Raw genomic sequence first — 16,476 nt, 5'->3', positions numbered from 1 at the left:
AACTTGTATTATAAAACATTATTTGTATTTGTATTTTATTTGTATTATATTTGTATTATAAATTTGTATTATAAAACATTATTATATAAAAACATAATCAGGGAGTATGCATCCAAAATAGCTTAGGGAAAAAAGTATTTTAGATTATGGAAGGAATTAATGATTAAAATTATTTCATTATTTTTGTAGATTGATGTTTATGATATTTGTCAGCTTTTTGTAATTTGTGATTTCCTTTCTCATTCTAACACATTTTTTTCTTTTATACCCAATTATGTATTACAGAGAGCTCTCAAAATTGTAAAAACTTCGGGCCCCAGAAAACATGAATCCTCTGATAGGAAGGAACTAAACCCCTGCATCCTTTCTTTCTTTTCTTTTTTTTTTTTAAGTAGGCTCCATGCCCATTGTGGAGTCCAACACAGGGCTTGAACTCACGACCCTGAGATCAAGACCTGAGCCAAGATCAAGAGTGAGATGCTTAACCGACTAAGCCATCCAGGCCCCCCACCCCTATGTTATTTCTAAGATCATTTCCACTTCCCAAATTTATACACTAGTTCTAGTAAAAGGATAAAATCTTATTTTCTTGCCAAGTTTGCCATCTTGATGATCTCTCCAGAAAGTTATACTTGCTAGAATGAGGTCCTGCCTCATACTTGCAATTCTAATGCCTCTTCTGATCATGCTTGGGACTGAAGTCTGTTCTTAAATCAGCTTTAACTACGGAAGGACATGCTATCTGATTTCAGACATCCCAGCTGCAAATTATATGCCAGGCTGTGTACCAAAATTTTTAATGCTGCCTGCATTTATATATTTCTAATTATTATGCTCCACCCACCAATAGGATGTATCTTGCTATACTCCCAACTACCTCTTTCCCTATTATTAGTGGCTCCCCTGAACTTCTCATTATTTATCACTAAATATGTTAGATGTGTTCTACTTTCTAGGCTGTGCTTTCTATCTTTACTAACAGCTGGTTCCTCTACAAACAACTGCTTACCCCGATAGATGTATTTCCCAGAACTAGCTCCACAAAGTCTTCCCAAGTCTACTGTAGATAACAATCCCATAACTGGCTATCTGGCAAAATACAACCATTACCAGAATAGCACTTTCATGTTCAATAGAAATAGATCTCAGAGAAATACAAATGCAGAAACTGACGAAGATCCATCAGAGGAGGGCTCTCTCAACTTCTCACTACTAAATCTATAAACCTTCCTCAAGGACATCCTGTTCTCTGTATTCTCCTATTACAATGGAAGACTTCTCCCTGCTCCACTTAAAAGCCAACCCATCCCCCTCTGTTCTAGATACCGTTCCCTCTCTACTTTCAAGCACATAACTTCTTCAAATCTCTTTCCTACACCATCAATCTCCCCCTCTCTACTAAATCATTCCTATTGGCGTATAAAAATACTTTATCATCTCACATCATAAAAAAAATCCTCAACTATATATTTGATTTCAGCTTCACCATCCACAATCTATTTTTCTAGTCTTCACAGAAAACTTCTCAAGAGTTGTCCACATCCGATCGTTCCTCTTCCTTACTTCCCTTTTAATCTTCAACACATGTTCACCTGGATTCTGTTCCTTCTACTCCATTGAAACTCTTGTCCAAGGTCACCAAAGATCACCCAACTATCAAAACTAATGATGATTTCTCTATTCTTGACTTACTGTAATGCTCATCAATATTCAAACAATTGTCCATTCTCTCTGTAAGAAGCTCAGGTGGAGGAGGACTTCATCATATCTGGGAAAATACTGGAGTAAAGAGAGATGGAGAGGTTTGACTTGGGAGAAACCACATGACAAGGAAGTGGGTCAGGTGATTGCCAAGCACAAGGGAGCTTCATGGAGCTAAATTGATGTCTGAAGGCCATCCTTCTTCCTTCAACTGAGTAGGCGATCTATTGATGGTTTCCTTATCATTATCCAGTGATATCCTTCATTTTCAGATATTTGCACATCATCCCTTGATCATTCATGAAAATAGTTTTTGTCCTAAAAAAGTGCCCATCTGAATAATCACTGTGTGTGGAAATCCCACTTTTCATTAGTCTAGTACATTTGTAATTCTCCTGAAAAGGAAGAAGGGTAATTTTTTAAGAATTTGAGGAGAAAGCCCAGCATCAGTACTTGAGTGGAACTGGACAGTGATGAAATCCTACACCTATTCACTTCCCAGTTGAGACACTCTTCTTAGTTCTGTGAAACCATCCCCTCCTGGTTTTCTTCCTGTTACTCACAGTTCTTTCTCAGTTTCATTTTGTGTTCCTTCTCTTCTACTTAATATTTATATGGGCTCAGGGCTAGGGATTCTTATTTGTCTGTCTGTCCTCTCTCCCTTGGGAGTGAGAGAGAGAGAGAGAGAGAGAGAGAGAGAAAACCTATATACCTATGTGCAAAGCATACATTAGAGCAAGCAGGTTGGAGCAGTGCAAAGTGTAGTCATAGGTCTGGCAACACCACAGCATACACATCATCAGGGAATTTGTTAGAAATGCAAATTCTCAGGCCCTACCCAGGCATACTGAACCAGAAACCCTAGGTGGGGTCCACAGTCTGTGCTTTAACAGGCAAGCCAGGTGATTCTGGTATGTGCTGAAGTTTTATGGCCCCTGGGCTAGAGTTTCTGGCTATCAAATCGAAGGTAAGAAAATAAGCCAAAGATGAGGAGGATCATCTGAACATTGTTTCAGTCAAGAAAAAAAAGGTGTAACTTTGGGAGGCAACTGCGTGTGATGGTGAACAGTGACTATGGTTGAATTTGGATCTCTTGGAACAGGGCTATGAATGTCCTCTTTTATAAAAGGGCTTTTTTATGAAGGTGACTTTATCCTCCAATTAGGGCAGAACCTGATGCACTTACAAGACATTGCCTAGAAAGCCACAAGGATCTGAAGCCCCACTTGGGGATTTTTAGGTTTGTTACCAGTTTTCTACCTGATTTTTAGGTTTGTTACCTGTTTTCTAATATTAGCAGAAGGTTAAAATTAGGAGCATCATTTTTTACATTTTATCTCCAGTCACTGTTGCATAAATAATTAAGTGAAATAAGAAAAAGGTCTTGGAAAATTATATTTCATTTTTAATCTATGATTTGTCTATTTATTGCTCTGTAGGCAATATTTTAAAAATATTTCAGGAAAATGTAATCTGCACATATTCTAATTCTTAAGCCACTTAAGAGAATATTCACATTTTGAAAAGGTTTATTTCCTTCACAAAGGAATTTCTCTGGGTTCTTCTAAATAGTTAGCTTCAAGCCAGTTCAAAAGCTATGGCAACACCTTTGGGCAAAGAAGCCTGCCTCAAAACTCGGGAGGCTGGCTGCTTTCCAATAATGTTCATGAAGGTCTGACCTCAGGACTCAGTACTTCCTATTCTTTTTGATAATCATGAAACAGGTGTTCCCATTGTTGGGATCTGGGCATAATATACTAAGAAAATACTCAATGAGGAATAAAATATCCTGGCTCTGCACCTCAATGATGTGAACCTATTCAAGACATTTAGCCATTTTAAGTCATCCTCAGTAAAACAATGGGGTTGTATATGTAGATGATTGTTAAATATCCTTCCTGTGCTAATATTCAATAACTTAGGAGTATAAAGTAAAAAAATACATGTTAAAAAACTCTGTAATTATAAAACACGACATAGATGTTATCTTTATAATTTATGATGTGAACTTTTTGAATTACAGAAATCCAATTGGCACTTTAGTTTTCAGGAAGATATTCAAACCATGTACACCTATATAATGATCAAGATGGGGAGATTTTAAATGCATTGTTGTATATTGGACTGGATCCAGAACAGAAAAAAATGACAGTGAAAAACTGGTGAAATCCAAATAAAGTGTGTAGTTATTTAAGAGTATTGTACCAATATCAATTTCTTTTGTTTTGAAAAATGTACCACAGTTATGTAAGATGTTATCATTAGGGGAAGCTGAGTAAAGTATACAAAAATTCTGTCTTACCTTTGCCACTTTTCTAATTTTGAAATTTCTAAAATTATGCCAAAATAAAGATTTTAAAATAAATTATTGTGCTATGCCTTTGGAATATAACTACACGCATATACACATATATGCAGCACAGGGACACAGAAATATAGGAAAGAGACAGTGGGTCTTTGACAGATCAAAGTTGAGAAGAGAAGAGAGTCAGGAAATCACAAAATCAAACCACCATATTTTTTTAATATTTCACAAAAGCAACAGAAAAGAGAGCTCTTTGATGTTAGAAAAGTTTTACTGAAAGCTGTGAGAAAGGAAAGATAAACTTGGACAAAGAAAGTAAAAATCTGCCTTGCCAATCTTCAGGTATAGATAATAGACACAGATGAATCCAGCTGTAAAGTTAACAGAAGATAATATTTTCCCCAAAAACAGGCTGTAAAGTGTCACAAAAACCCCTGACTCTGGGTAACTGCTACTTTTTTTTACTCACAGAGAATCCTTTTCTCTAAAGTCACAGATTGTCAAATAGCTTGCTCTTTGAAATCAATTCATTAAGATTGTTATCCTATAAACAAACTATAGAAATGATTCCTGAAAGTATAGTCTTTAGCAGCAATGCCCACAATAGCCAAACTATGGAAAGAGCCAAGATGTCCAATGACAGATGAATGGATAAAGAAGATGTGGTATATATATGCAGTGGAATATTATGCAGCCATCAAAAGGAATGAAATCTTGCCATTTGCAATGACGTGGATGGAACTGGAGAGTACTATGCTGAGTGACATAAGTCAATCAGAGAAAGACATGTACCATATAATCTCACTGATATGAGGAATTCTTAATCTCAGGAAACAAACTGAGGGTTGCTGGAGTGGTGGGGGGTGGCAGGGATGGGGTGGCTGGGTGATAGACATTGGGGAGGGTATGTGCTATGGTGAGCGCTTTGAACTGTGCAAGACTGTTGAATCAGAGACCTGTACCTCTGAAACAAATAATACATTATATGTTAAAAAAAAAAAAAAGCTAGTAGGAAGGGAAAAATGAAGGGGGGAAATTGGAGGGGGAGATGAACCATGAGAGACTATGGACTCTGAGAAACAAACTGAGGGTTCTAGAGGGGAGGGCGGTAGGGGGATGGGTTAGCCTGGTGATGGGTATTAAAGAGGGCATGTATTGAATGGAACAGTGGGTGTTATACGCAAACAATGAATCATGGAACACTACATCAAGAACTAATGATGTAATGTATGGTGATTAACATAACATAATAAAATTAAAAAAAAAAGATTAAGATATCCTACTCTTGGCTAGATGACCTAAGTCACTTAACACAGAGAAGCAGTCTCTATTTCCAACCCAGGGGCAGAACTTCAGAAAAGGGGTTTATGGGCACGACACATCTATTTTAACTTCAGTTTCCAAGAAAACAGCAGCCGGGGCCCATGTTGGAGTCCAGAACGAATGGAGACCCCTTTACAAACAGCCTCACTTTCTTTTGAGCCTACAAACCACTACTTCATTTTAATTTCTCCTAAATTCCACACTTCCCCAAATTCCTATAACAAAGCTTTCTTTTCCTTTTTTTGGTGAGGCACCCCATAGATCTTCTGGAATGTGGACTCCTTCCTTGCAATAAACCAGAAACTTGACTTTCTTGAAATACATTTTTTTACTGATGGACTTAAGCTTCTTGGATGAGGAAGCCTGCCCCTTACTAAAAATTCAGGAGTGATAATTTGACATAAAAATGAACAACAAAAAAAGTTTCAAGTTCAAATACTATACAAAATTATTAAAAAAGAGAATAAGGAGTATAACATCATCATTATAGATGATGAAAACGCACCTGAGAGATGTGCCACAAAAATAGATCAAAACTTGTTACTATTTTTAAACTAGCTAAATAAAAAAGATACAAAGTAGGAAAGAACAACATGATTCAGAATTAGAAAAACTCAACTGGATGGCAGGAATCCTTTTACAATGTGTATTTTTATCAAATCATCACATTGCACCCTTAAAGTATCTTACAATTTTGTCAATTACCTCAATAAGGGTGGGGAAAAACTCACAAATGAGGTGAAAGAGCTCGGAAGAATTAGTAATAACATAAATTAGGGAGTGCCTGAGTGGCTCAGTCAGTTGAGTGGCGGACTCTTGATTTTGGCTCAGGTCACGACCTCAGGTTCCTGGGATTGAGCCCCACAATGGGTTCTGTGCTCAGCATGGAGTCTGCTTGAGGATTCTCTTACTCCCTCTCCTTCTGCCCCTGTCCCCGCTTGCGTGCTCTGTCTCTCTAAAATAAATAATCTTAAAAAAAAAAAAAGAATAAACTAGAAAGGTGGGTGGGATGGGTAAAATAGGTGAAGGGAATTAAGAGGTACAAATGTCCAGTTATAAAATAAATAAGTCACAAAGATGAAAAGTACAGCATAACAAATATAGTTAGTAATACTGTTTTAATGTTATAAAAGAAAAGAAAGAATAAACTAGAAGGAACACAAAAGCTAATGCATGTAACAGATTATGATTTCCTGTAAAGAACCTGAGCCAATCCTTAGATCCTCTAGTCATTTTGGTTGTCTGATGCTCATTCTCTAGTAATTTTTCAGGAAGGTTTTATGACAACAATAGTCTCATCAAATATTGATACCATATCAGGTGTTGGTAATAATTTATATACTTTGTACATGAGAGTTGCTTTTGCTGGATATAAAATCTTTAGCCCACATTTTCCCCTTAAGTATCCTAAATATATTGTTCCACTTTCTTTTGGCAAAAAGTTTCACTGTCCAAAGTCTAGTGATATTCCAATTTTCTTCTATTTTGCAAATGTAATACATTAAAATATTAAATCGGGGTATCTGTTATACTTTTAAAACAATTCACACTATAGTCACACTAAGATGACCTCAAATTTGAGAGTACCATTGTTTTTTGTAATGATGAAAATGGAAAAATACATTTCAATTTCAGGGATATTAAAATGTAAAGAAATGTGGATTGTAGATGAAATTCAAGCTATCCATTTTCTATTGTTGTATAACAATTTGCCACAAACATAGTACTAGCTTAGCACTACAGTAGAATCTTGAAAGAATGGGACATAGACCAAGTTCCTTTCAACAATTATGTAGAAAATGTACAGAACTAGATTAAGAAGACTGAATAATGCCAAAGGCGAGCAGCACGAAGTTTCCAGGTATTTGGAAATGTTCAATTTTGAAATGAGAATGAAGAGGCACAAAAGATAATGCAGTTTTGCCTGTACCTTCTCTGCACACTAGAGAGGAAGAAATTCCAATTTAAAAATATCGTACATTACAGAAGGTGATATAACATAAAATCCCATAGACATTTCCTCAAAGGTACAGTTTAGAATGAAAGACAAATCCTAACGTTGACTACTACTAATTCTTTTCTAGGAAAGGGGAAAGGGGAACTAATAGAAAGAATTAGGTGAGAAGTCCTTAGACAGGTGTTCTAGTACTGAATCTGACAGTGACTTGGCCTGTCTTATTTCATTATTTTTTTCAAATATGTTTGCCTTTATAAACATAAAGTAATCCTTTATTATATGCTTTCTTTTTTTAATTTAAATTCAATTAGCCAATATATAGCACATCACTAGTTTTTGGTATAATGTTCAATGATTCATTAGTTGCGAATAACACCCAGTGCTAATCACATCCTGTGCCTCCTTAATGCCCATCACCCAGTTACCCCATCCCCCACCCACATCCCTTTCTGCAACCCTCAGTTTGTTTCCCAGAGTCAGATGTCTCATATGGTTTGCCTCCCTCTCTGATTTCCCCCCCTTCAGTTTTCCCTCCCTTCCCCTTTTGTCCTCTGCACTATACCTTATGTTCCACATATAAGTGAAACCCTATAATTGTCTCTCTGCTTAACTTATTTGACTTAGCGTAATTCCCTCCAGTTCCAACCATGTCGATGCAAATAATAGGTATTCATCCTTTCTGATGGCTGAGTACTATTCTATTATATATATGAACCACATCTTCTTTATCCATTCATCTGTTGAAGGACATCAGGGCTCCTTCCAGTTTGGCTATTGTGGACATCGCTGCTATGAACATTGGGGTGCATGCGCCCCTTCTTTTTACTACATCTGTATCTTTAGGGTAAATACCCAGTAGTGCAATTGCTGTGTCATCGGGTAGCTCTATTTTTAACATCCTGAGGAGTCACTTCAGCTGTCTGGAAGTTCTTTTCCCTCACCTATATAGTGGGAGCCAACAGGAGAGCAATGTCATTCATAGCTCTAAAAATCACGACTCTATTAAATTTGTGACAGTGACCGGCCTGTAGTAGACGCCCAAAATTATTTATTAAACGTATAATGTTTTTAAAATGGAATCCCGGAAATCCTGAAAATCTGGAGCTACCTGCTACAAACTTTCGATTTTTTATTTATTAAATGAAGGGGTTTCCTCTTATTGCTACCAATCCCATCACTTCGCTGGCCACTGGAACCTCTGTACTTGGCCACAAAGCCAGAGGCACCGCGTAACTTCAGTGCTTCGGTCCATTAACATCCCCCGGAACCTCGGTCGCAGCCGGGCCGTTTTCGGCACACACCTGCGTAGAAGCCTATCCCGGTCCCCCGTGGCCACACCCAAACCGGAAACCAGGACGCCCCTGGGGTTGACGGGAAAGCTCAGGCCGGCCGCATGCTCCCCGGCCCCGCCCCCTCCGGTGATGTCACCACCCGCCCCTTGACCTCACGGTCCCGCCCCCTTCCCTGCCTACCGGTAGCCTGCAGTGGCGGCGTCTCTTGGAGGGATGGAGGCATCCGAGCCGGTGGCCACACCTCAGGGGGAAGAGGCGTCCTGCTCTTCCTGGGGGGCCGGCAGGTGAGAGAACGAGTGTGAGCGCGAAGGAGCGAGGGGTGGCGGGCGGGAGCCGGGCGCCGGTTTCTGCTGCTCCCGCTCGGGCGGATAGGGAGCGCGCGCGAGGCCGCGGAGCCGGGCAGAACCAGCCCTGCGAGGCTAGGGGAGCGCGCGGGGTGGGTGTGGCGCGGTGGGCACGGACCTCTGCGGCTCCCGGCTTCTCTGAGGAGAAAGGCCACTTTTCTGTCCTTTTGCACTTTCTCAGTTTCATTTGGGGTCTCCCATCTTCTCAGTCAGTGGATGTGTCTGGGGGGAAGGGGCGCGGAGTGGAGCGGGCTCCGTCGAGTGTTCTGGCCCGGGTCGCTTGGTGTGAGCTTCCCAGCCCTGTTGCCAAACACCCTCCCTCCTTCTTTCTGTAAAATGAAAGCTAAGAGCGCCACTGTGCGGGATCCTGCACCGAGATCCTCCTCTGAAAAGTATTACCAGAGGGAACTTGGTAATGATGAATCAGAGGCAGGCAGGACACCCTGAGGCCTCTGTTGACTAGAGTTTAAAAAAAAAAATCCAAGAAAAAACCCACGAGTTACTCATTCTTATTTACCAGTTGGTGTTAAGGTTTTTCACGTATTTTGCACGCCTGCAAAATCGGGGGGGGGGGAATGTTCGTGTGGTTCCTTTTCAGTCATCTCATAATTAATAAAGCGGTTAGTTACATACTCCCCACCACCAGAGTACAATATTCCAAAGATAGAAGTGATGGACATACGATTTTGAGCTAATCTGAGACTGTCAATAAACCTGTAGCTTTTTAGCTAGTTCAGACTGAAGGGATGTTTTCAGTACCATGATATTGCCTGCCTACACATTTACTTGGGGGATATTATGTAATACAAACAAAATCCTTATTTAAAGGATTTTTGATTGCCATATACATCTTAATACAAAAATGACTTTTGAAACATTCCAGTAAGGCAGGATTTTCTGAAAAATAAGTGCTGGTCATATCATTAAGTGACAAGGCTGGTTAGAACGTAGCTGTTCTCATATTTGCTTAAGAGCTTTGCCCACTAGACTCTTGTCCTCCATGGAAGGAAGACAGCTAGTGAAAGTACACTGGATAAGAAAACTGTGTAATAGGAAATTTTGCTTATTTTCATATTAAATTACTGTGCCAAAACAGGGCATATTGTGTATGTGTGTATCTCTATTAGACAGGTGATCTCAACTACACCTGTCTCCTGGTTTGCTCTCATAATTGCAATCAGAAATATTTCTAATAGTTGGCCATGTATCACTTAGCTAGAAGCTGATAACATTTTGATTAACTCTATTTACAGATCTTTTGGCTCACAATACCAGGCTTAGAAAATTGAATTCCAAAACCTAAATTTCGTGCTTTCACATTATTTTTAGAATCCTATAATTGATCATTAGAGCTTCCCAGAACCTGGAATGGATTATACTTTTGCCAAGATGATATTGATCTTAGCTGTCACTCTGTCTCAGGCCAAAGTGCCCCACCTCTGCCTGGGAACCCTTTCTGTTTCCCAGTGTTTATCCTATTTTCATTTTCATTTCATTTTTGTATGCCATGCTGTGAAAAAATTGAGCTATGGTAAATGATACATCACTATAAGTATATTTTATCATGCTAATATGCTGCTTTTTTAAAAACTTTTTTAATTTCCTTAAGTAATCTCTACACCCATCATGGGGCTCAAATTCATAACCCTGAGATCAAGAGTCGAACGATCTACCAACTGAACCAGCCTGGCGTCCCCCCCGCCTTTTTTTTTAATTTTTAAAATTCATCCAACAGATACTTGAGTGCTTTCTTTATTATGCCTACAGTGAGAGGCAGTAGGCAGTAGAGCATGGTGATCAAGAGCTAGACTGCTTAGGTTCAGATTCTGGCTCTACCATTTACCTACTCTAGAACCTTGGGCAGGTTATTTAAATTAACTTCTGTGAGCCTATTTTTTTCCCTCTGTTCAGTGGAGTTGGTAATAGTGCCTGTCTCATTAGGTTGTAAGGGTTAACAGAGTTAGTACATCTAAAGCACTTAAAACAATGTGTGACACAGTGTTTGCTCTTAAATTATTAATGGGTATTTGGAGTTCTTAGCAGATCATGTGTTCTCTTGGGGAAGGCAGACAATAAACAATTAGTGGTAAGTACTTTGAAGAAAATACAGCAGTTAATGAGTTAAGGAGTAACCTAAGAAGAGACATTTCATTGAAAGGCTGATCTAGAGTGGTCTGTGTAATATTGTGAGGCAGTATTTTAATTGAGACTTAAATGATAAGAGTCAGATATTCAGAGATCTAAAGGAGGAACATTTCCAAGCAGAGGGAATAGCAAGTGTAAAAACTGAAGTGATAGCATGCTTGGCTTTTTGAGGAACAGCAACTAGGCCAGTGTGGCTGAAGATGGTAAGAGGGAAAGAAGTGGGAGTTGTGATTGAAGAGGTAGTTGGGAGATAGAACACCTACGCCCTTTTGAGCATGGTAAGGTGTTTAAATTTTTTTTAAAGATTTTATTTATTTGAGAGAGTTGGGGGGAGGGGCAAATGGAGAGGGAGAAGCAGACTCCCTGCTGAGCTGGGAGCCCGCTCCTGGGAGCCTGCTCCCTGAGATCATGACCTGAGCCAAAAATGCAGATGCTTAACCAACTGAGCCACCCAGGTGCCCCAGGTGTTTAAATTTTATTCAAAGAGTAAAGGAAATTTACTGAAGGATAGTTCTAAGTTGAAGAATAATGTCTGACTGCATTCTAAAAAATTTAGGCTGTAAAATAGAAAATAAACTGAAGGGGGAGGGCAATAGCACCAGAGAGACTAGTTAGGAGGGCTTTGAAATAGTTCAGATGAAATATGATAATGGTTTGACCTGAGGCTGTACTAGCACACAGATGGAGAAAATCAGGGAATGAGCTAAGAAGATCTCTAGATTCTGGGCCTGAGCAAGTGAGTAAATGGTGGTACCAGTGAGTTGGTAAAGACTGGGAAAGAATAGAGTTAAGCGGAGAGAATTGAATTCTGTTTTGGGCTTGTTATGTTCATGAAACCAATTAAACATCAGAAAAGAGAGATTGTTCTAGCAGATGTGGAAAATCTGGATGTCAGAAGAGAGATCAAACATAGAGAAATAAGTTTAGATATCATCAGTATATGGTAAATCCATATGTGTGTTAGATTAGAGAGAGTATGTATATTAGAGAAGGTGTATGGGGCACTCCAACAAAATTGCCGAAATACAGATCCATCAGAATATATGTAAAACAACATCTGATAACACCTAAGAATAAAACTGTAGGCTGTAATCTTACAATACACACAGAGTAGGCAGTCAGTGAATTTAATTTTGACCTATTTTTAAAATGGAAATAAAGGGGTGGAAAATAAAATACATATCTGGTTTGTAAAATCTCCTTTAGTAACTGCCATGTATAATTGAATATTAGATTATAGAATGTGAATATTGAATACCATACTGAATATTAGATTATAGAATATGAACATTGAATAACCATACTTGCCCTTATAAGTTGTGTTTGTTTTTTTCCAGTACAAATACAAATTTGCCCATTGTATCAGCAGAATCTGTGGAGATTGATGATGCATTATACAGGTGAGAATCTTACGGAAACTGAAATTTACTTTACTCATTTATTGTTCTAAAGTAATGGAATACTGTATTTGAAAATACCATTAGGCCTATGCAGAGTTTTGTAAATACATCCTAAAAGTTCCTCTGAGGTTAAAATTGGAGTTTTCTCTGATTTTTTTTTTTTTTCTGTAATCTGAAAGCTTGAGTAATATTTAAATCTCAGTTGCTTTAGGTTTAGGTGATATGGCTAAGAATGATTTTGTTACCCACTATAAAATATTCCTCTTGTTTTTGGACAGGAGTACATGCTTATGTTCTTTTTTTTTTTTTTTTAATGAAGTTGGTTTTTTTTTTTTTAAGATTTTATTTATTTATTTATTTATCTGAGAGAGAGAGAATGGGAGATAGAGAGCACGAGAGGGAAGAGGGTCAGAGGGAGAAGCAGACTCCCTGCCGAGCAGGGAGCCCGATGTGAGACTCGATCCCGGGACTCCAGGATCATGACCTGAGCCGAAGGCAGTCGCTTAACCAACTGAGCCACCCAGGCGCCCCCATGTTTATGTTCTTGATAGTGCAGGAGTCTCATGAAAAACAGTCCATTTCGCTTCAGTTATACGGTAACATCTAGAGAATATATTTACTTCAGTGTAATCTCATTAACAACATTGCATGTTTGCACTATAAAGACAACAAGGAAGTATTATGTGGTTGAAGATGATTTGAATGGAATTTAGTGAGTTTCTTTTTTTTACTGTACCTTTTCATGAAATCAAAATATTTTTATTAGAATTAAAGAGAAATTAAAAATATATATATTGCTAGCACCTTTTTTTTTTTAAGTTATTGATTTATTTGTTTAAGTAACCTCTACATCCAACATGGGATTTGAACTCAGGACCCCAAGATCGAGAGTCGCATGTTCTTCCCAACTGAACCAGCCAGGTGCCCCTATATTGCTATCACTTCTAAGACTTTTTTTTTAATACTTCAAGTTGTTTGTATGGAAGATAGTATAATCTCAGTTTTAAAGTTTTTAGATTTCCTCTTTATATAATTATGAAAAATAGATTTTATGTAGATAGAATTTGGAATAATGGGCTGTTTATTTTGAATTCTTCTTTATATTTTGTGTGGGATGCAGAGTCAGTCTTGAGCATTTTAGGAAGAGCTGAATCAACCTAGTAGGTTGATTTCAATTACTGTTTTGTGCTATACACTTGGAAAAAGAGATAAAAGACTAAACTTAATTTTGCTTTGTGAAAATTGTTTTACCATATGGTTTCCTGATTATAAATATACTTTAGAAATCACCTTAAGTTTGGACTCTTAATCTATAATTATGATGTTCTTAACCTCCTTTTGAGCATATTCTTGGGATAACAAATGGCAGCTACTTGGAGTAGCATTGGCTAATTTTATTCATTGTTTAGTTACAATCCTTATGAAACTTTTTTATATCCCTCCAACCCTGTAATGACTGATTAATGATCATAATTTTCAGTAAACCAGAGATTAAATTTTCCATTTGCAGTGTTGCATAAGTAGGGCTGCAGTTTGCTTGAGTGAAAAATATAGAATATAGTAGTTTATATACAATCAGGTATTGCTGGATCATAAAGTAGTTCTATTTTTAATTTTTTGGGGGAACCTCCATACTGTTTTCCATACCAGCTAGACCATTTTACATTCTTACCAACAGTACACAAGGATTCCATTTTCTCCACAGTCTTACCTTTTTATTTTCTGGCATTTTGTTTTTTATAATGCCCATCCAAAGTGGTGTGAGGTGATATCTCATTGTGGTTTTGCATTTCCTTGACAACTAGTGATGTAGAGCATCTTTTCATACCTGTTGGCCATTTGTGTCTTTGGAGAAATGTCTTTTCTAGTCCTTGCTCATTTTTCAATCATATTCCTGGTGGGGGGGGGTTGCTATTGAGTTGTAGTTCCATATATAATTCAAATATTAACCTCTTGTCAGATACATGGTTTGCAAAAATTCTCTCCCATTTTCACTTCATTGACTGTCTCCTTTGCTACGAGTTTGAGGTGGTCCCACTTGTCTACTTTTGCTTTTATCGCCTGTGCTTTTGGTATCATATCCAGGAAATTCTTGCCAAGACCAATGTTAAGAAACTTTTCCCCTATGTTTTCTTCATAAGTTTTATAGTTTGGGGTATTAAATTTAAGTCTTTAATCCATTTTGAGTTGATTTTGTATGTGGTTTAAGGTGAAGGTCCAATTTCATCTTTTACATGCAGAAATCCAGTTTTGCCATGTATTAGCCATGTATTAGCCCCAACTTTCCTTTTCCTCTAACTACACTGGCCATACTAGACTACTTTCTTACCAAACACAGTTTATGCTTTTACACTTCATTGTCTTTTCCTTGGTTGCCCTTTCGTGCCTTAACAGCACTCAACACCATTGGATCCCTTTTCCTGCCTCCCTCTTCCCCATTCCCAAGCTTAATTAAATGCTACCAAATCTACTCAGTAACCTAAGCTAGAAACCTTGGTATCATCTTAGATTATTCCCTATCTGTCATCCTCCAAATTCACTTTTTTAAAAATCCTTTTAGTTCTTTCTAAAAAAATGTTAATTCCAACTCTTTCATTCTCTCTCCCTGCATTCAGCATCTCTCAGTTGAACTATTATAATAGTCACTTATGTGATCTCTTTAGACCTATTGAATTTCTAATCCACCTTCCATACTTTATTCAAAGTGATATTTTTCAAATTTACTTCAAAGCCCCGGCTTCTCTGTTTAAAATACTTGTATGGTTCCCTCTCAGTGGCTGAGAGGATAAATTTTGGTATGAGATCTGAATTTGAATTATCCTTCATCATTTTAGAGTGTGTGATCTTAAGTTACTTAACCTCTTAAGTCTAATTTTTCTTTCATTCATTTATTTTTTCATAAAAGTTCATCCATTCAACAAATAAGGAGAAAAATGTATACAAATTGCAATTAATCATGAAGAATAGTGCCTAAGAGCTCAATAATTTCTAGTTACTATTTATTGTTTACCGTGAGTTATGGCCATATCTTTCTTTTTAGTGTCCATGTCACTCCTTACTACTTTACCCTTTAACATCCTGTTCTTTAGCTTTGTCAAACTGTATGTATACATTGTCATAGTCTAAGTTTTTATATTACCCTACTTTTAAAACTTAAAAGCTAACCTATTATTGTTTAGTGGATGCTGACCGAAGATGTTAAACTTCAGGGTCAGAGACAAAGGACTTCATTACTTACAATACAGAAATTAGTATGCCTATCAGGATGGTGGCGGTTCCCCTTGCTCCCAAGTCCCATAGGGGCAATGCCATGGGCCCAGATGGATTCTTTGTAGGTAATGCGTTTACATCACAGCCGAAATACAGTGCATTTGGGGGACCCACCATTTATGTCAAACAGTAAGCAAGCCTGCTCTTTGTCTTGGAGAAAGACTGACCTCATCCCTCAATTTTATGTGCTGCAAACATGACCCTAAGAAAAGGCCCAAGTAAAGAACAGTCAGGTCTTTGCCTGCTGGGCATATCTAGAGAAACGTGGAATGTGAACGACCCAGGAAGGAGTGTCTTCCAAAGTAAACACATGTTTTTTTCACTGTTATTGAGGTGTAACTGATGTATAGTAAACTGTACATATTTAAAATATACAATTTGATGTGTTTTGACATAATGTATATATTAATGAAATCACCATAGTAATATAGATAATGAATATATCCATCACACCCGGACATTTTCTTTGTGCCCCTTTGTAATCCTCCTCCCTTCTCTCTCCATCTGTCTACCATTTCCCCAGGCAACCACTGATCAGCTTTTTGTCACTGTAGAGTACTTTGCATTTTCTAGAATTTTATTTAAATGGAATTGTACAGTATGTATATATTTTGCGGGGAGAGGGCCTGGCTTCTTTCACTAAGCATAATGATTTTGAAAGTCATCTGTACTGTCTTATCAGTAATCTGTTCCTTTTTATTGCTGAGTTGTATTCTAGCATATGGATATACAATTTATT

The 16,476-nt window shown here is 37.8% G+C and overlaps 1 protein-coding gene and 1 pseudogene across 2 annotated transcripts in view; one reads left to right on the top strand and one right to left on the bottom strand.

The window, feature by feature from the left end:
- Positions 1-4,506: 4,506 nt before the first annotated feature.
- On the bottom strand, positions 4,507-4,592 carry LOC112836175 (small nucleolar RNA U3; annotated as a pseudogene).
- A 4,147-nt stretch (positions 4,593-8,739) lies between these two features.
- UBA6 (ubiquitin like modifier activating enzyme 6) overlaps positions 8,740-16,476 on the top strand; it is an 89,690-nt gene continuing 81,953 nt past the window's right edge. For both annotated transcript variants that reach the window (XM_073891758.1, XM_025887570.2), the window contains exons 1-2: positions 8,740-8,862; positions 12,405-12,467. In XM_073891758.1, the coding sequence (XP_073747859.1) occupies positions 8,792-8,862; positions 12,405-12,467 (134 nt within the window). In that variant the 5' untranslated portion in view covers positions 8,740-8,791. The remainder of the gene's footprint in view (positions 8,863-12,404; positions 12,468-16,476) is intronic.

The sequence above is a fragment of the Callorhinus ursinus genome, unplaced genomic scaffold (genome assembly GCF_003265705.2).
Source record: "Callorhinus ursinus isolate GAN/ISIS: 27379988/994484 unplaced genomic scaffold, GSC_fseal_2.0 scaffold4, whole genome shotgun sequence".
Taxonomy (NCBI): Eukaryota; Metazoa; Chordata; class Mammalia; order Carnivora; family Otariidae; genus Callorhinus; species Callorhinus ursinus.
This window is presented reverse-complemented; position numbering and strand designations above follow the sequence as displayed.